Raw genomic sequence first — 20947 nt, 5'->3', positions numbered from 1 at the left:
AGCACAGAAATTACTGTAGTGGATTGATGGGGAGCATAGTTTAATATCAAGCAGCACAAAATGAGCAGGGAATATATGGGAGTTGTGTTTCTGCTTGCAGGGCATGTAAAAGAAAGGGCAAAGAACAGTTGTTAAAGAAAGATGGGATCAATTATTTTAGGAATAAGATAATTATTTTATAATTATGGCGAACCAGTAGATGTTAATTTGCTTGTTCTGTCTTAACTCTGCCCTTGGATAGAATGTGGCTTTAGCCACACACATCCACATAAATATAAGCACACAAAAATATGATGCGCACGTACATACAGGATTGATTTCAACAGGAGTCGGTAACCTTAGGCTGGAAAAGCTTGGCGTTGGTAATTTTTGGTCCTTTGAAATTTCAAATGAATGTACCTGTTTTTTTCTTTTTTGTGTGTGGGATCAGCCACTTTATTTATCTATCAAATTTATATGGCTGCCCCCCTCACAGAAAATGACACCTAGTGGTGTACATTTTGTTTCCTGCAGTGCCTCATTGGCAAGGGTGCCAATTTACACTAACTTAGGGAGAGAATTGTAAAATTTTATCAGCAATTTTCTGCTGCACATATTCACTTTTCTCTTTCAGACTTTCTGATGATCTGCATTTCAAAATCATGTCACTATTGGTGAAACTATGATCTTGACAGTTCCTACCTTTGTTGTCAGGATGATGCCTCTGCACTTTAATGTTTTGCCTGCAGTTTCTGATTTTAAGAATATAAACTCTGTTACTGTTTCAGCTTTCTGCTTGCATTGGGGTGGGCATAATTTTGATGTCATATTGAGCATCAGGCTGGCTTTTACATGCCCTTATTTCACCTTCCACAAGAAATCTTTCAGGTTTTTCTCCCTTTTAGCTTTCCACAGGAATCACCATCTTATCATTGTTGCTGCTTTTCCCAGCAATATTAATCCCAATTTCTATTCCCATCATTTTTGCAGTTAATCTTTGACTTATGACTGCAGTTGAGATTTCTGTTGCTAAGCGAGATAGTTGTTTAGTGAATTTTGCCCGATTTTACAACCTTTCTTGCCACAGTTATTAAGTGAAACACTGCAGTTACTAGTAACACAATCGTTAAGTGAACCTGGCTTCCCCATTGACTTTGCTTGTCAGAAGTGAATTGCACCTATCTTAAATACACTATCAGACTATTTAGTAAGACTATTAATATTCTTATCTTTCCTATTACCTAACTCCCTTTCTACTTATGATTATAACTTTGTGGCTTGTATCTTTATGCTTTATATTGTTTTATTTAGTTTCCTAGTATGATTTATGTTGATTCTATCACTAAGTCTTGTATCGTATGATTAATGTATTTTTATGATGACTATGATCATGATTTTTCACTTACAACCTTTATGTACAATGAGAGCTTATGCACCGAAGACAAATTCCTTGTGTGTCTAATTAACACTTGGTCAATAATCCTCTCCTCTTCTCTTCCCTTCTCTTGAATTCTGATCACATGACCATGCAGACAGATGTAATGGTCGTAAGTGTGAAAAAAGGTCATAAGACACTTCTTTCAATGCCATTGTAACTGAACGGCCACTAAGTGAACTGTTGTAAGTTGAGGATTACCTGTACTCCATGTCTACTTGCAAACCGCAAGAAGTATTTTAGCTGCATCGTGTAACATTTTAAACAGTTTTGCTGGTAATATCAACCAGACTGCGAAGCTTTGCTATTAGCAATATTTCTCATTTAGCAATATGCTCATTTAACTTCCCAGATTGTCTGGCAGTAGTTCTATAATCACAGCTTCATATGTATCAGGAATTTGGGGGTGTTTTGTCTGCAGCTCTGCAGTGTAATTCGCACTGGTTTTTTTGTATATCACTCCCCCACCCCCCCCACCCCGGATCTTTGCCTTATCTATTTCCATACCCTTCACTCCATGAAAAGTTTCCTTGATTTCTATGTCTTTCTTTAAAAAAAACCTTATTCTTCCCAAGGTGATAGTGGCTATAGGAATTACATGGTGGCCTACCTTTGGCCACTGTTTTTGTTTAATACATCTCTAAGGAACGATGTGTTTGCATTGCATCGTAATTTGAGAGTAATTGTTTGAGAGTGTTTGCATTGTAGCCAGTTTTTGACGGTGCAACATTGAGAGAAAATGTGTACTTTTATATTTTAAATATTTGTATATTGGTGGCTTTTAAATGGAGTGTTTGCTTTAGAATTTGAACAGTTTGGGTGTGTTCTACTGTAGCTTTCGGTAGTAATGAGCCATTTCTCTTTATACTGAAATCTGCTTGTTGTTTATTTCTTTGTTTGCAGTGTAGGCTGGAGTTGGGATGTGATTTGGGGAGGTTGTGTGACTATGTGCAGTGTTTTATATAGGTAGTCCTTGAACTTAACAAGTTCAGTTCACTTAGTGACCGCTCAAAGTTACATCATCACTGGAAAAAGTGAATTATGACCATTTTTCATTTACAACCATTAAAAGCATTCCCATGGTCATGTGATCAAATTCATCTGCTTGGCAACAGACTCATATTTATGACAATTGCAGTGTCCCGGGGTCATGTGACCCCCCTTTTGCGACCTTTGGACAAGCAAAGTCAATGGGGGAAGCCAGTTTCACTTAGCTACTGCAGTGATTCACTTAACAACTGTGGCAAGAAAGGTCGTAAAATGGGGCCAAACTCACTTAACAAATGTCCCATGTAGCGACAGATTTTGGGTTCAATTGTGGTTATAAGTCAAGGACTACCTGTATTTGTGGTAATTTGGGGGCTGTTCAGCTTTCACGCTTAAACTGCAGCTTTGGGTGGAGACTTGATGGATAAATGTTTTCCCTTTATACCAGGGATCTCCAAACTTGTCAGCTTTAAGACTTGTGGACTTCAACTCCCAGAATTCCTCAGCCAGCCAGCTGACTGACAAGTTTGGAGACCCCTGCTTTATACAGTACAGGTATACAGTCCTCAACTTACAAGAGTTCTTTTAGTGACTGTTTGAAGTTTCAACAACGCTTATGACCGTTTCTCACACTTATCACCATTGCAGCATCCCCATGGTCATGTGATCAAAATTCAGCCATTCGGCAACTGGCATGTATTTGTGAAAGTTGCAATTTCCCGAGATCATATGACCCCCTTTTGCAACCTTCTGACCAGCAAGGTCCATGGGGGAAGCCAGTTTCACTTAACAACCGTGTTACTGACTTATCAACTGCAGTGATTCACTTAACGGTGGCAAGAAAGGTAATAAAATAGGGCTAATGTCAGGCCTGCAGTTATATTCCTTTTTAGGATCTTTGGCCTGCCACACTCTCTTATTTTCCTATGCTGTTTCATTAGTGTAGTAATTGGGAGGGGGAATAGTAAGGAGAAGAATTGTAGAATGTGTTGTCATTCCTTTCTAGAAATCAAGGTAATATTTTGTCTCCGCACCTCTGCATCTGACCAGAACTAGCTGGGTGGAGATGCCAGCGTGGCCGAAGAAGCTTGGACCATGTCATGGATTTATGGGTGGGGGATAAGATCAAAAACTTTCAACTGGGTGGAATCCCAGGAAGCTTTTAGATTTGGGATTCCACAGTTTGTTGCCAACATGTCTGTCTTATTAAATTGGAACTTTAAGGATAGCTCTGCCTTGGACTCTGATTTAATTCTGCATGATATTTGGAACGCTGACATTATCCCAAATCTCCTTTTAAAACAAATCACCAGCACCCTGGCAAGGGGGCTGGTGAGGGTGCTGATTTCCCAACACTGACCGGGTCAGTGTAATTTCCTCTCTGCAATAGATCCTATCTTAAGGTAGCTATGATAATGAAAGCAGGAATAAATAAGGTTTAGCTCAGTTCTGGGTTTTTTTCCCTTTGCTTCTAGAAATGTCAAGGGTGCCTGGTATATTTGTTTTTCCATCACCGTTTTAATGTTTCTTTACAATTATGCAGGAACTGGGAACATTTCCAAATCCTGCCTGGGGTTATTTGTGAAGAGAACATATTTTCCCTTTCCGTTCTGGGCAACGCTGACTTTCCAAGATGTGATTGTATATAGTGCTAAAAGGTGTTGGACTAATGCAGATTCAAGTTCATTCTTGTGCATAGAAACTTCCTGGCTGATTTTGAACCAGTTACATTTTCTCAGCCAAACCGAGCTACTTGAACTCCAGAAATAAATTAGAAGATAATCTAAGAAATTTAAAAAATGGTTGAACTCAGGACTACATATGGTCTCATGTTGTCATGTTAGAATATTACAAGAATATGCCTTCTCCGCATAAGGATTAATCAGAATAAAACTATAAGGGACCTTGGAGGTCTTCTAGTCCAGCTCTCTGCTGAAGCAGGAGACCCTACATCATTTCCGACAAGTGACTGTCCAGTCTCTTCTTAAAAACCTCCAATGATGGAGCGTCCATGTTTTCTTGGGGCAAGCTGTTCCACTGGTTAATTGTCCTCACTGTTAGGAAGTTTCTCCTTAATTCCAGATTGCTTCCGTCTTTGATTGGTTTCCATCCATTGTTTCTTGTCCTGCCTTCTGCTTTGGAAAATAATTGACCCTCTCCTCTTTGTGGCAGCCCCTCAAATATTGGAAGACTGCTATCGTCCCCCTTAATCCTTCTTTTCTCTAAAATAGCCAAACCCAGTTCCTGCAACTATTCTTCATATGTTTTTATCTCCAGGCCTTTTAATCGTCTTAGTTGCTCTTTGCACTTTTCCCAAAGTCTCACCATCTTTTTTGTAATGTGACCAAAACTGGTTGCAATATTCCAGGTGTAGCCTTGCAAAGGCTTTGTAATACTTTGTGTGATTTTGATTCTACACTTCTGTTTATATAATTATACAATCAAATTATACAATAAAAATATAAGTGGAATCCTTGTTACTTTGGCCAACCAATGCTGATGATAAGAGTGTCTCACCTTTAACAGAACCATTTATGATCATCATCCTACTTTGTAGGCTTGTTGTGAGGGAAGATGGAGGGGCCTTTGAGCTCCAGGAGAAAAAGTGAGATTTAACCCGAATGAATAAATTGTTCCATCCTCCAATTAACAGAGGTGGGATGATAGTGGCAAAAGAAAGCAAACATAGTACCAATACTAAAAAGTGACTTGTGTGCCATCTCAAAACCTCTGGACCACTGCTTGAAAAAAAACCCCATCAGTCAATTGCAAAAAGCAGCTTTTCTCAGATCAGCTTACATCCTGCAGCAGTCCCATCAAGCAACAGGTCCTTGGGAACAACCCGAAAGAGATAAAAATGCCGAATCCAATGTAAACATCTAGTTGACTATAACCAACCTTAATCACATGTTTTTCAGAGCAGTTTCTGTTGGCTCTGTCTACTGGATATGCTAAAAGGGAAGAGACACTTAGGTGTTCTCTCTTATTTTCCAAATAGTACAGTTGGGTCGTTTCCAGATCTGTGTTTTGTTTTCTCTAGTTCTCTTTTCATTGCAGCATCCAGTAGATGAGACAAGCCAAGCCAAATGTGTTTGAAAGAGCCGTGTATCAAGAGGCAAAAATTAATTTTGAGTATCGGGTTGCAGAAATGGAAGTTGTTTAAAATCCAGACCAAAATGCACACGGAAGAAAGAAAACCAAGACATTTACATAGAAAAGGCATCCAATAAGGTTTCTCTGTAGGGAGAAAAACAGCTCTATAAATAATATAAACACTGAGAAGACCTTTAGTGTTGCTACAAAGACCATCATTTCTCAAATATTTACGGAGTAAAGAAATCATATTAGCCTGGAATGAGGAAAAAGCTGTACTTAGAATGCAAATCTTACCAAGTGTTGAAGAATTTATATAGAGGAGAAACTGTAAGTGCATTAAATGTTGCCTGAGATATGTGAAAGAATGATTATTATTTCTTATTATTTATTTAAATTTATTAGCTGTCCAATTCCAGTGCGGTGTTCTTTCAGTGAAGTCATACAGAAGAGAGAACATAAATGCCACTGGACTCACATTTTGCAGCCTTGGGGCTTCAGAAATCCTATTGTGCTGAATATTAATAATCAACACAGGAAAGCATGTTTTAAGGAGAAGCAGAAAACTATAAATCGTTACTTAGGCTTAACTCAGGATACATGGCCTAATCCTTCTGCAGAAATGGAAAAAAGTCTGGAACTTAGCACTCACCTCTCTCCTAGAAAAATAAAATATTCTAGGAAATATAAAAAAGGCAGAATATTGTATTTCCCTGGCTGAGGAATGGAAAAACATGCTTTTGGTAGGCAGGAAGCAGACTCACTCTTAATAGCTCACAGCAGACGTCTGCACTTAACAAAGAAAGATAAGCAAATGCCCTCACCCAAGATCCAACAAAGGTAGAATTTGCCCTCAACCAATCAGAGTACACTTCTTAAACAGGAACAGGAAGATCCAAGGTGGGCCCCAAGAGAGGGTATAAATATATATCTCCCACCCATTTGGGGTTTTTTTTGCCCAGGATCTTGAACCATGTGGTCCTGTCCACCATGAAACCATTTTTCCAAGCAGTCTCCATGTTTCCAGTGTCTTTCTTCCCACTTCGAACTGAACCCAGATGGACACTTCTTTCAACAAGTCTTAGAAATCTCAGCCTTCTCCACTATTAATTGACCCAGCCAATACAATTGTGGATGTTGGTCAGCTCTTTTATAAAGTCAGGTTGCTGAGAACGTGATACTGTCCTGTTGTAACCATGTGTTTTATAAAGGAAGCCTTTGAAAAGACAACCTTTCCCAATTTTGATACCTTTAAATTAAGTGGACTTCAGCTCCTAATATTATCCAGCCAAGACAATTGTGGAAGATGGCAAACGCATCTTACAGTTTTGAACTTGGAAAACCTTGCCCAAAGACTTCTGACAGCCTTCCAAACACTTAGTAAAATGGAGCTCTTTTGGAAGAATTTGGTTTAGTTTTTGGGATAATGCTGTCTTGTGTTAGTCTGATGGCCGTACTAATTCCTGTATTATGAAAATCAAGGAAGTTACTATGTAGTTGCCCTTGCCACCTATGAGCAGATTGCCTATAGGTGTTGTCTTTGTGTGGACAAATTAATTGAAATATGGAATTCATCTGTATAAAACATGCCTATTTAAAAATTCAGTTATATAAAGGTGTTAGAAATGAAATTGTACTCAAATAATAATTGCAGTAGATAACTATATATGGAGTTGTAACTATTTTCACCTAAAAGATACATTTTTCTTTTGTTTTTTTCCATTTAAAAAGCCCACTTTCTATGTATTCTTTCTTCTTTTAACAATGTATCTGTTTTTATCTTTGTGTTTTGTTTCTGTTTCTTTGTCATTATTTTAAAAGCAATAATAGAATAAATTTAAAAAATACGCAGGGGTCAAAGTTTGCAGTGTTGCAGTCTCCATCGTCAAGGGATACAATTAATTTGGGCAACCTCATGAATCAAACTAAAGCACGCACCCACCCACCCTTACCTGCTGGACTTAGAGGTTCAGCCCTCCCCCCACCCCTGGCTTCTCCAGGTAAAGTGAAGGACAAGTTTGCAATTGTTCCCATTTAGCCTGCGCAAGTCTCTTCAACTTTTGTGTACACATATACGCACAATCCTCTCTAAGTTGCTAAATGTGGGAGTGCCTGGTGATTTTCCTTGTCTCCTCCCTGCCCTCCCCCTCCCCAAAGTGTTTTTTGTGCTTCCAAGTGTTGGGTAAGTCTTAAGTGGCTATTGAGAGGGGTGCTGCGGCTTCCCTTCCTGTCTCTGCAACCAGCCCTCGGGAGTCACTTTGTTTAACACGTCCACCCTCAAACAAAGGGACTGGTTCAGCCGACGCCCCCTCCCCTTTTAATAGGCTGCTCAGATCCTTTCACAAATGGGGAGTTTTCTCAAAGGGGTCGTAACTGTAGCCTGCGTTTTCAACTGGGCTTGCACAGGATTGCAATTCACATCCTTTTCGGCAAGAATAACGAAGTAAGAAATCAGGAAGAGGGCTGTGCTTTGCTTGCTCGTGAAAACTGATGCCTTGGAATAAACTCTGCAGGTCGGAAAAGGGCTAACAGGCTCCTGTCCCCAATCTTCCCCCGCGAGCGACCAGCATTTTCTTTGCAGCTTCTCCCTTTGAGAGCTAATAGCCCTGGAAGATTCCCCCCACCCCTCCTCAAACTCAATACCCGATTCTGTGAGAGCTTTGTTCCCTGTGCCATTCGCCTGCTAAACTCGCAAGGTTCGGTCTTCTTGCCTTGCACGCATATACATCCGGACTAAACTGGGTTGTTTTTCTGCGTCCTATAATAATATATGTGGGTATACGCATAATTTTGTATTTATTTTGTCATGTTTATGTAGTGAAAATTGGAGGTGGTGACCCTTTGAAAGCTGTATGCAATGAAAGTTCATTTTAATGTATGACGATTAGGTTACATTCAAAGTGACCATAAAGTTTATTTTATTCTTCTACTCTAATTGCTATTCTATCCTATTAGTATTCTACTGTACTGTAGTCTATTCCTTACTCTAATTCTATTCTATTCCTATTCTATTCTAATTGCTATTCTATTAGTATTCTACTCTATCCTTACTGTAATTCTATTCCTTTTCTGTTTTCTATCCTATTCTACAATCTTTTATGTTCTCTTCTGTCCTCCCATTCCATCCCATATTCAATGTTGCCCATCTTTACGAGTCCACCATAGCTGAGTTTGCAGACCAGGACTAAGCTACCTGGATTTGTTGGTGTGTTGGTGTTCCGATTTGGCAGCCTAGAAGTGCAAGCACCCAAGATACAAAGCGATCAACGTGCAATGCGCTTCCTTCTGAAACAGCCTCCGTGTGTTTTGTCCCCCCCCCCCCAGCCGTTGTGACCTGCAAACAACAGTTCAACAATAAATCATGGTTAAAGGAGGGTTTGATGCCACCCGTAAGCCCAGGGAGCTAGCGAATGCAACCGCTGTTGTACGGCGGGCGTTTTTCTTCTCTCAAACGGGCGCCGGTTACATTCTCCCCGTTGCGTCGCCCGGTCGGCGGAAGCGACCGAAACCTCTCAGCGGGCCCAGCGGTTGCCAAGGAGACGGGGGAGGCGCAGCAGTCCCACCCTCTCGAAACGGCCGTCTCCGTCCCCGCGGCGCCGCGCGCAAGGACGCGGTGGGCGTGTCTCAGCGTCGTCGGCGTCGCGGTGGGCGGGGCGGCCCGAGCGAAGGAGTCGCATCCAAGATGGCGCTGTGCGGACGTGTCGGGGCCCGGGGCCGCCGCGGGCCGGGCCCTCTGCTCCTCCTCTTCCTCGCGGCCCTCGGCCCGGCGCTGGCTCAGCCGGCCGGGGCCGCCGCCGCCGCATTCCCGCCGCCGGGGCAGCCGCAGGGACAGCCGCAGGGGGGGCAGCAGCAGCAGCAGCAGTCGCCTCAACTCGGGCCGGCCGTGGGCGGCGTTGGCGGCGGCGGGCGGGCGCCCCGCGTCGGCTCCTCCGGCGGCTGGAAGCTGGCCGAAGAGCCGGTGTGCCGTGAAGACGTGATGCGCGTCTGCCCCAAGCACAGCTGGGCCAACAACCTGGCCGTCCTCGAGTGCCTGCAGGACGTGCGCGAGGTCAGCGGGCGGCGCGGGACCCCCGGGCGGGGAGGGGGGAGGATCAGCGAACCCCCCCACCCGGCTGCCAGGCCTTCCTGAGGCGTCCGTGGATGATGGGACCTCGCTAGGCTCACCTAGGCAGGCTTGACGGGACGACCTCGGGCGTTCCTTAACCTGGCCGCGCATTAGGGTCGCTTCCTTGGGCATCCTTGCTGGCCGAGCATTATGGGACACTTGGGGATCCAGAGGGTGGGTAGAACTGGCCCTGCCCCCTCTCCCCCCAAAAGCTGGCTTTTTCGGTCTTGCTGTGGATTTTAGGGTGCAGCCCCATTTCTGTGTAGGGGTGTCCTACCCCCACCCCCGGCTTCCTGTGCTGCCCAGAGAGCCTCGCTTGGGCGGATCTAGCCCCACCAGAGGTAGACCTGGCATCCCACCCGTGAGGTTTTTGCCAGGACTGGGTGAGGTGGTCTTGGGAAAGACGCTTTCCTAAAAGCCAGTGTTGTTTCCTCTTTGGCTGTGTGACTTTGTCCCCCCCAAAATCTAGCCTGAGAGAATCAGGTGGGTGCAGCTGGCACAAGAAACACTTGTGGATTTTCCTCAGAACTTTTGGAAGTTCATTCAAGCAGCAGTAAGGCGGAAGCTTGGTTCCCACCTGACTGGTGGATTTTTTTAAAAAGCGCCCATTGACCCACAGCCAAAGAAGAAGAAAAAGTTGGATTTTATAAAGGTTATTTGGGGTCTTGGCTTTTCCAGTTTTGAGTGGTGCATCATCTGCTCGTTTATCCTTACTGACTAGGTTCATTTTTAACTTTGGTTAACAGAACAGACAACTGAATTTAGGCATTTAAAACTACTGATTTTATTAGAAATAATTTCTAAAGGAACATGAACAAATATATGTCTGCTACACAGATTAAATTGAAAGGCTTATTATTTGTTTCATGATGCTTTAAGAAATGATTGCGGCTAAGTTTCGGCTCTTTCCAAGTTCTTCTGAATAGAAATTACTTAACATTTTTATTCTTATAGTGTTCCATTCATAAGAATGCAAAGTATGGCAATTTGTGAAATGGGCAAGCGAAGAATGAGCTCTAGATTAAGAGCACAAACCAGCCAATCTTGATAGGTTTTACTGGAAAAAGCTGAAATTTATCTTTGTGCTGTCTTTCTTTGTTGGTTTTTTTCTCTCTCAAATATTTGAATAACTTCAAAACTGTTGGGTGGGCTGAGGCCAGTAACATGGTGCTTTTAATAATAATACCAACATTGGAAAAAGTTTCAGTGAAAAGATTGTAATTAATCCGTTTGACTGAATGTAAGAGTGGGAAGACATGTTTAACTCATGAGGTGGAGTTTTACTCCCCCCTCTGTCCTTCGTTTTTGAAAGAAGTCAAGACATTCTGTGGGGCAAGATACTATGTTCTGCTTAAAAAGAACACTCACTATTTGATCACATAGAATCCTGAGTTTGGTTAAGCAGGAGAATAATGTCTTTTGTTTCATTGGGTTTACTTTCAGGCATCACAGTCACAAAATGGGCAGCATTTTATTGTAAGTTCAGGTGAGATGGTGCTGCTAGTAAGTATTGGCAAGAGCCTGATTAGCACATAGCACCACTTAATTTAGTTTTCTTTTGAATTATAACATGGATAATCCTCCTAGAAAGAAAAATAAGACTTACAAACAGGTTTTTAACTTGGTGTGAACCAGGCCAAATGTTTCTAAATTCTAGATTGTGATATGGAATTGCTTTGTATCTGTTTGTTCTGTTAGAAAAGTGTCCAGTGTGCTGCACTGGCTACTTCGGGTTTCCTTTCATTGCTATTGTAGGAAAGCTGTGTCTACTGTGACCAAAAAACAGGAGGAGTCTGGAAGCCTTTTTTCTAATACATTGTATTAAAAGGCTTATTACAAAAGCTTAGCGCCTTTTAGTCAAATTTGTTAATCAGAAAAGGCGTTACCAGATTCCTCTTTATTTTTTTTCATTCTAAAACCATGAATATGAAAACCACAGGGGGAGGAGTTCTGAAATTGGAAAATGTCTCACTTTCTGGCTGAACTAAGGGTAAAGGAAGCAAAAGTGACGTGGAAGGAATAGCTAGTTACTGAGGAAATCAATGTGAATATCTGTGTCCTTGCAGACAGCTAGCTCCCTTGGTGTCCACCAGACTGCCTATCTTCCCAGACTTTAATATAGTTGCTGGCTTTTCTAATTTAAAGCAGAGAGACATTTAAAGCCATTTCCCATAAAACACCAGCTTCTCTCATATCTCTATTTTGAAAATGCCTCAAGTGGGCCTCAAAATGTCCTTAGGAAGCAAAACTAAGTTGTGCTTTAGTGTATCGTTTGGAAGGGTGGTGTCTCCCCCAGAGAATGCGCAGTGATAGAGTGGGTTTGATGGACAGCATCTCAGAAGGCTAGAAAGATAAAGGAAGCCAAACTCACTAGTTCACTGCTTGGTAAATGATGGTTTTGTGGTTGGTCATTTACACCATGGCAGTTCTTTAATGAATTGTCAGAAATATGACAGTCATTATTTGAACACTCACAGTTTTGTCTTAGACTTCTAAATGATCCCCTCATCCCTAAAAGTTGCAACCTAAGGCTCAATTAGTGTTTCCATTACCCATGCTCTTGGTGCTTGCAATACTACTAGAGGGGCAGGGAAAACTATTTTTCATCTTGTGTAAGAGAAGTGTAACTTACGTTAAGTACAGCACCTTGTCTGATGTCACGTTAAGTACAGCACTTTCTCTGATGTCGGTTCCACCCTGCATTGGGATGAATTGCATCCTGAGTTCTAGTTTGTTCTCCTGTTTCAAACAGTAGATCTTAGTGCTCTTGTACTGAATTGTAATATTTATTTTCAGTGTGAATGACAGTGAACGAGCCAGTGGATTGTGGTTTTTGTTTTTAGATAGTGGGTGTTGTTTTAGATTTTTAGTTTACAATTTATACTTTCAATAGTTTCAAAAGAACAGCATTATGTTCTAGATGTACTATCATGTAACTACAATCTTAACACCTACATAATACAAGGAAGAATATTGCAGAAGATCATAGCAAATGAGGGCTGATATAAGACAGTAATGGTGGAAAGTATAAGGTCTCCTTCCCTGAACAGAGGGTTGGATAGAAGACCTCCAAGGTACCTAATAATGATTATAAGAGAGACAGGTGCTCTGGCTGCCTAAATCTTTTATGGCACCAGTGAATTCTTGAGGAATTCTGGTTTTACAATTAGTTTTCTAGATATGATACTTCGATGTAAACTGTGAACTGTCCAGACATGTCAGCTGAAAATATTTCATAAGTTTTGGAATTTGTTATTTTGCTTTCTTATTGTCAGAAAGAAAGTTTAGAAGGAACGTGAATGGTTAGGAAACTGATTGCACTGAATTTTAGGGAATGTCCTAGTACTTAAAGGATACATACAACTGTGTAACTCTTTTTGTGATGTGGAATTCTTTATGAAATGCCCCGTTTGCTGTACTGTGTATTCTAGAATATTGTAGTGGCTGGCAAGTTTGTTCTTCTAGAGTTAAAACCAGTAACAAAATTTGCATGTGCTGTTGAAATCCTACATTGGTTGTCTTACAGTTCTCTGTCATTGATTCCTGGAGATCTTTTGAAGATGCCTCCTCCCTTCTCTCTATATAGCATATAAAGCAGGGGTGTCAAACTTGTCAGGTGATGTATCTCAACTCCCCCCCCCTCGCTAAACCAGGGGTGAGCATGGCCAGTGTGTGATTGCCTGTGGGCTGCGAGCTTGACTCCTGGTAATAGATGTGTCTGCAGGTTATGTAGGGGGAAAAAACCAAGATGGTGCCATCTCAATGCAGTCAAAGTATGCCTAGTTTTTGTGTGCATTGTGCACAAACATGTAAGTGGCTGAGCTTCAATTGCACCATCCATGGCCACATTGACTTTTTTTAAAACCATATTCTATGGATATTTGTGCCGAATATATTATCAGAAATAAAGTTTTAAGATCAAAGTGGCAGCATCAAGTGAATTTTGATGATTTTGAGGAAGCAGAATGCGTGGACCTTCTTAATACCTGGAGAAAGACCAGACCATCCAGTTGGATGGCGAAGTCCAACATTCTGAAAGAAGCCGGGAGATGCTACTTCTCTCTTGTTTCCAAGACCTTGGAGTAGACATTACCTTTAACAAGTTGAAATGGCTTCAGTCCTTCGAAGTGTTTATTAGGATTTAATATGAAATGGACTTCATGTAGGAAATCTTACATGTAACAACAGTTTTATGAGCTGAAGAGAGAGACTTCTACACATCTGTCATTCTACAGCTGAAGCCCCAGAGAATGGAAGAGCATTAGTTCTGAGGTTGGTCTTTCCAGCATTTTGTGACATTTAATCCAGCTGTCTGTACATCGCAACAGCCAGATATATTGGACAACAATTCCTAAAGTCTGTTGCTGTTAAATGGGGATAAGTAGCAATCTTTGCATGAGACAGGGATACAGAATAACAGAGTGGGAAGGGGCTGCGGTGGTCTTCTAGTCCAACCCCCTGTTTCGTGTTAGTCCCACATCATTTGGTTCTTACAAGGTGCTCAAGAAATGATTATGAAAAATCTGAAAACATTTAAATGCTCTTATCTCATTATGTTATATAAATGTCAGATATTAAAGCAAAATAGTTTTGTTTCATCTCTATACATGAGGCTGGATACAGATTGAGCCCTGCCTAAAGCATACCCTTATGAAATAATTGGCTTTAGAATAATAAATGAATTATAGCTCATTTATTTAGCAATAATACTTTATTAAACTTGTATGCTACATGAACTGAACAATTATATGACGCACAACAACCAGACATTAAAAATTACCAATAAAATCAATAAAAGATAAAAGATGGCAAGCATGAGGAAGCAAGTGGTCTCTCTCCTTCTCCAAAGGACTGGTTGGAGGTTTTCACAGCTCCTTTGATCAACAGTAGAATCAGAGCCATCTGGATTGGGGAACAGACGGGGGTCTTTATTCCAGGGGGCAGGCACTGCTACAGAGAAGGTTCACTTCTGGGGTCCTGATAGATGACATAGTTTAATTGAAGGAACCTGAAGCACACTCATTCTGCAGGATTGAATCAGTGTGGTATATACCAGTGGTCTCCAACTTTGGCAACTTTAAGACTTGTGGACTTCAAGTCCCAGAACTCTGGAAGTTGAAGTCCACAGTCTTAAAGTTGCCAAGGTTGGAGGCCACTGGTATATACTATTGAAGATGTTAGTTCTTTCAGGAACCAGGCCCTGTGCCTTGTAGTGCTTTGTAGGTTACAAACAACACCTTGAATTGCACCTCACCCAGTGCAGCTTGTGAAGCTGCCACCTTCTGGATCAGTTGAAGCTTCTGGGTGGTCTTTAGGGACAGCAAGTTTATTCCAAGTTTACAAATCAGTCAAACCCAGAGAATGACTACTTCCTTCCTTATGGATTTATGATTTTCAAAATCTATGCAATACCTTTGTTTTAAAATTTTCCCCTTGTTTTTCCCAATATGACTCAAGTTATATGTTAACATCCTTTTGAGAGTATATTATTTTGTATTGCCTTGTATCTTCTTAAAAAGTTTATTATATAATAGTTTTAATCTTTTTATTATTCAGTAACATTGAATTCAGAAATTACCTGGGAGTAATTTTATTAAATGAAAATTCTCACTAAATATTTATATAGTTATGCTTACCTGTTTCTTTTCTTGTCATCTTCCATGTCCATTCCCATATTTTTTAATTGTTATAAGTTAAGATATTAAAACATTTTCCATGGTTTTGAAAACTTCCAGAGGTGTTATATCACCATGCAGGAACCAACGATCCATTTAGATGGTCTTAGGTTGGTGAGATAGTTTGGATAAAAACAAAAAACATGAGTTAGATTTCTTACTTGACTGGATACACTATTTACTTTTATACAGACAGGATTCAGTATCATACACCGTAACACACGTTATGTCCAGATTCTGCTGCTTCTAATCTCAGGCCATAGTTCCTCGTCTTCTGTTTTTTTCTCCTCCAAGTTAGGAGATGCATTGGAAATCTCAAATTCTGATGGATAAGGAAGGCCCTGCCTAAACAGTTCAATTTTTATGGCTTCTGGTCTTGTCCCTCATACTGTGATCAGTTTTGTTTGTAGTATTTGGGAAACAGCTGTAGATTAAATTAAGCTTTAGTCTTGCAGGCAAAACAGGCAAAGGTTGGAGTCACCATTTGAATAATAACAGAGTTTGCAGAGCTTTCTTTAATCTGCAGCTCAGGTTATGAATGAGGAAAAGCAGCAAGACTTAGAGACAGCCTCTTTCCCTGCATCCAACCATAGAAGAGGCCACCTGGTTCCTAGCACACAATTAGGAATACCTAGACTGCGTCTTCTGTGCCAAGAGGAGAGGTGGGGAGGAATCCCCCAGTTCTTAATTCCTTTTCAGTTCAATAAATCTCAAATAGGCTTGAATCAAGAATGCAAACACTGAATTAGATCATTGTGTCCCCTGCTAAGTACTGGTTGTAAAAATACTCATTTTCAAAAACCCTTTTCTGTAAATAATATGCTTTTTTATTAAAATATGTAAAGGTCTATTAGCCCTTCAGAGTCTTGTGCTGCTGTCATGTACCGTAGTTCTTGATTGTGGCTTGTGTGATTCTAGCATGCTTTGAAGTTTAAGTTGTATTTGCCAGGATAAATAGCTAACTGAAAGACTAAAATGGCAAATAACAAGGAAATGCAGGGAAACTAAAATAACAGTGAAGCATACAGAGCCCTAGCTTAAGAAATACAAGCTGAGAGCTCAGAATAGAAAGGTTTCAGACCCTTTCTTTAATAAATAAAAATACCACATTTTCAGTTATTACACCAGATAAGGTTAATTGATCCAGTTTTTGTGAAGACAAAAATGAGAACTGTATATTGACATAGTGGAGTATAAGTAGTTTTTGATTTATGACTGATCATTTAGTGACAATTTGATGTTACGACAGACTTTCTGGGAATATCTATGACCTGGTTACAAAATTCCGACAGCCTCCTCCCCCCCCCCCCTGAGCCTCCCATGTGAGTATATGTTGGGGGCTCATCAACCAGCCTGCATATATGACCATTTGCAGCATCCTGCTGTCACATGACTGGGTTTTACAAGTTTTTGTTTTTTTTTGCTGAAAACTGGTGTTTATTTCCTATTTTTGATCAAAATGGCCCACAGCAAATAATGGGTTTGCCTTACAATTGTGACATTCACTTTAAAACCAATGCAAAAAAGTTCGTAAAATTGAGTTGGTTACATGGGTGACTCATTTTTATGATTGTTACAACTTCTGATCATAATGGGCAGACTCTGATTGTTGTAAGTTGTGGACTATCTGTATTTGTTGGTTTTTCTATCCCCCCTTTTTTTTAAGTGCTCTAGGCAAGTTTAGTATGGCTTTCTCTTTTATCTACACAACAGCAGTTTTGATCCCTTATCATCCCTTATCCTTATATCACATGGTGCAGCAGGGAACTAGAACTCACAGTCTCCTAGTCTGTAGTCCAATATTTGAACCACACCGCCATGCTGGTTCTTTGTTCTGAAGGGAGTGAAATTGGTATTGGTATTGGTATTTATTCAATTTGTAAGCTGCCCTATTCCCCGAAGGGACTCAGGGACATGAAGATAGATTTCAACTTGGGTCTCTCTAATCCTAATCCAACAGTTAATACAGATACAATAAAAACGTAATAGCCAATATGTTTCACTAGAAATCTTTCTCAGTGGTATATTTCCTCTAAATGTTATGATTTAGGATATTTGTAGAAGCCTTTCCTACTGATTTGCTGCAGCCATTTAGATGTTATGTTCATCTATAATAAACTTACTGGGTCTTATTTCCTAGGAGATAGGTATAGGAATTGTTTGTGTTAACAGATAGGAACTAAATAGATGAACATTAAAAGGGAATGTATATGAAACGTCTAGACAAAAATATTTAATGCTAGTTCACATTTAGATCTGACTTTGCACTAGTAGGTAAATGCAGATGTCAATCCCAGCCAGTGTAGCTGATGGCAAAGGATGTTTTTTTTCTTGAAAACATCTGGAGGACACCCCAGTGTCTAGCTCTGGCTGAGAAGAAAGCGCTCTGTATCACTGATAAATTTTTAGGAGATGGGCTGTTGATGAGAATTGAGTCTGTAAGTCTTCATTTGATCTTAGATCAATAAACATGCTGAGCCTGAAGGCTGTTTGTGTAATTTATAGCCGTGCAGGTGTGAATACAATGGGGGACTGTTAAGGACGCTCCTTTTCCTCTGAGGGAACCAGCATAATGAAATATAAGTCCTTAAGAGATTCCACTGTCCTCCTCCATTGGGAAGATCAGAAGCATCAATATAGAATTAAAAAGAGCTTTCTTTCTCTCTGCTGCATTTGGTGTTCTGCTTTGTGCCGCAGAGACAGGCAAGATTTCTGGATGAGCTCTTCCCATAGAAGCGTCCTTATTTCAAAGCACTGACCCAATGAAGGAGTTAAATATTGATCAAAGATGCATAAACATTAACCCAATGAAAATAATGAAGAGGATAACCTGATGCGAAACAATGATAGGAACTTAGAAAAGTATTTATTGCATTTGTGCTATCTCTTTATCCCGTGATCTCTTTCCTGCTTTGCAGTTTGTCTTTCAGCAACCCTCATTCAACCCCTAACATTTGAAGATTGACCATTAGCTGTGATCTTCCTACGCATGGAGGGAACAATAGTAGTAGTAGTAGTAATAGTAGTAATAATAGTAATAGTAGTAATAGTAGTAGTAGACGACGACTTCTCAGTTGCTGTATCAGACAGGAGCGTCTCATTCTGGGAATCGTCACTGCGGGGAAAAAGTTCTAGGAGAGTTAAGCAAAACTGGGACCAGTAGCAGTGTTACCAGAGTTGGCACACAACAGTTTTGTGTGTCTACAAAAGCTCTGTCTATGTGCCTTAAACAGATCTTTACATACTGTACTTCTACTTTCAGCTGAGAGGAGAGTTTGGAAAATCCTTCCATGAGTCTCCATTGTTCTTTCGGAGCTGACATTTTGTTTATTTGTTGCACAGAGCACTGGTTCAAAATGGTTTGTGGGTTTATTTGCTTTTTTTTTCCCCCCCCAAAAAATACTTCGGCTTTCTTGTGTACTTTGTGATCAGATAGACATTATCATTTTACTGTCTGCCTGGAAATTGCAGTGAGCAGATGGCACCTGGAGTTCTTCAGCAATATCACCAGAATAGTTTCAGTCATTAAGCAGTTAGTACAGCTGTTTAGCTCATTAGTTAAGGCTCATTAATGAGTACCTCCCAATAAAAATGTAGTAAACAGGTAGTTACCTATTTCCAACAGAGCCTGAACAGGATGTAGGCAATCCTGTTGGAGTTGTCAGATCTCAAACCAAGATGGCTGAGGCTTCCCAGGTCTGCCTCTTACAGAGATTCCCATCAGGCCAAAGGTGGCCTCAAACAGCATGTTCCCCTCCCGCCCCTCTCTTTTGAGAAACTTAGTTAAGCAGATCATCCCTACCTCTGCATTTTTGTAACCAGAATGTAATAAATAGCTGCGGTGATGAGTCATGCTTCTGTTTAAACTGCCGAGCCTTGCGCGCCCGAGCGGTTTTATTCCAAGCTAGCTTCAGCGCTTCCATTACATTCAGTTTTTGAATACCTATCTTAGAAAAGCCATTCAAGGAATCTGCCTTGCAATGCAGTGTGTGTGTGTGTGTGTGTGTGTGTGTGTGTGTGTGTGTGTGTGCTTTTGCTTCCTAGACCTGGGAATGGGGGCAAGCAGTTAAGATCAGAGGGTCTGACAATTTGAGGATAATAGACTGAAAGTAAAGGCTGAGATTATAGTTAACTACTATAAAGATACTGGCATCATACATACACATACCCGTATATGTTCTGTGCTCTGTAACTGTTACACTGTTCCCTTTTGCGGTAGGCAATATTATGCGGAAAGACTGTCTGAAATAATAAACACACTAACCTTAAGAAAAAGATGGGCTGCTAAATCTAGTTTACATCAATGTTATTAACTGTATATACCTCTTTCTATTCTTGCAAACCGTCCCTAGAGCCAAGGTGGCGCAGTGGTTAAATGCAGCACTGCAGGCTACTGCTAGATCAGCAGGTCAGCGGTTCAAATCTCACCGGCTCAGGGTTGACTCAGCCTTCCATCCTTCCGAGGTGGGTAAAATGAGGACCCAGATTGTTGGGGGCAATATGCTGACTCTCTGTAAACCGCTTAGAGAGGCCTGAAAGGCCTATGAAGCGGTATATAAGTCTACTGCTATTGCTTATTGCTATTCCTTGCTTTCACCGTGCCCATACAGCACTTTTTTTTTAAAAAAATGTCACACCTGTCATTATTCATATGTATATATAGTAGATGCTCCCCAGAAAGCAACCAGACTCGGTTGGAGCTCCCCCCCCCCGCATTACTAAATGTGTGTAAGTCTTTGGAAGTCTTGGACTTCATTCTTGTTAATAGAGTTTTAACTAGACAGTAGTCCCTGCAAAACTGCCTGTTTTGTCCAAAAAAAATTAAGTCACTACAATTTGCATGGGATTTTGGCCCAGCAGCATAAAATATTTCTGATTTAAGTAAAACTTTCAAATTAAAATGAGGAATGCAAAGAACGGGAGCTTGTGATCTAGTGGTTGAGAAAAGGCTTTTTGCTGGATGCACAATTGCTTAATTTCTTTTCTGCTTCTCTTTGAATAACAGCTATATCTGTATCAAAAAGCACAGAATCGTCAATAATGTCTCTCTTGGGCTGCAGCATAGTGTTCAGCTATGAAATAGGCTTAATTTTTCCTTCAAAGAGCAATTTCAGAGCTAGCAAATTCTTTGTACTTCTGTCTACTGAATATTTCCACCTGTGTTTATCAGCCGGTTTCTCATATTCCTCCTAAACAATATCTTAAAATTTTGAGAAGCTGGTTACAGCTTTTACCTAAGTTCTGCATAATTGAGGGAGGGTTGTTTTTTTTTTGTTTTTTTGCTAACGTAACAAACTTTCTAAAGATCTTGGAGTTACTGTTGGCTAAGTATTCTTCTGAAAGAAATGAGGTGTGTAGAAAAGTTTTGCAATATGGTTCAAGTCTCTGCCTGTAGTTATATCCATTTCCTGGTATCTGGTATTTTACTTTAGGTTTGCTGGAAGTAGAGGGAGCTTCTTGCAAAAAAATGTAGAACTACTATTTTGGGGAATTTGTAAGGTGCAAAACAAGTTGCTAAATACAAGCAATCCTCCAAATTATGACCAAAATTGAGCCTGGAATTATGGTTGTAAGTTATTGTGCTCATTAAACAAAATGTTCACATGACTAGCCCAGATTTCTTTGTGGTGGCTGTTAACTAGGTCAGTAATCTGAGTGCGTGTGTCTGGAGGT

General features: G+C 40.6%; 1 protein-coding gene across 1 annotated transcript in view; it reads left to right on the top strand.

Moving 5' to 3' along the window:
* The first annotated feature begins 9148 nt into the window (after positions 1 to 9148).
* The window catches only part of GLG1 (golgi glycoprotein 1), an 89993-nt gene continuing 78194 nt past the window's right edge, over positions 9149 to 20947 (top strand). Inside the window, exon 1 of the mRNA XM_032230327.1 lies at positions 9149 to 9542. Coding sequence (XP_032086218.1) covers positions 9177 to 9542 — 366 coding nt within the window. The 5' untranslated portion in view covers positions 9149 to 9176. The remainder of the gene's footprint in view (positions 9543 to 20947) is intronic.

This window comes from Thamnophis elegans, chromosome 14 (assembly GCF_009769535.1).
Source record: "Thamnophis elegans isolate rThaEle1 chromosome 14, rThaEle1.pri, whole genome shotgun sequence".
In the NCBI taxonomy this organism is placed as follows: domain Eukaryota; kingdom Metazoa; phylum Chordata; class Lepidosauria; order Squamata; family Colubridae; genus Thamnophis; species Thamnophis elegans.
Note: the sequence above shows the minus strand (reverse complement) of the source record. Positions and strands in the feature narration are given on the sequence as shown.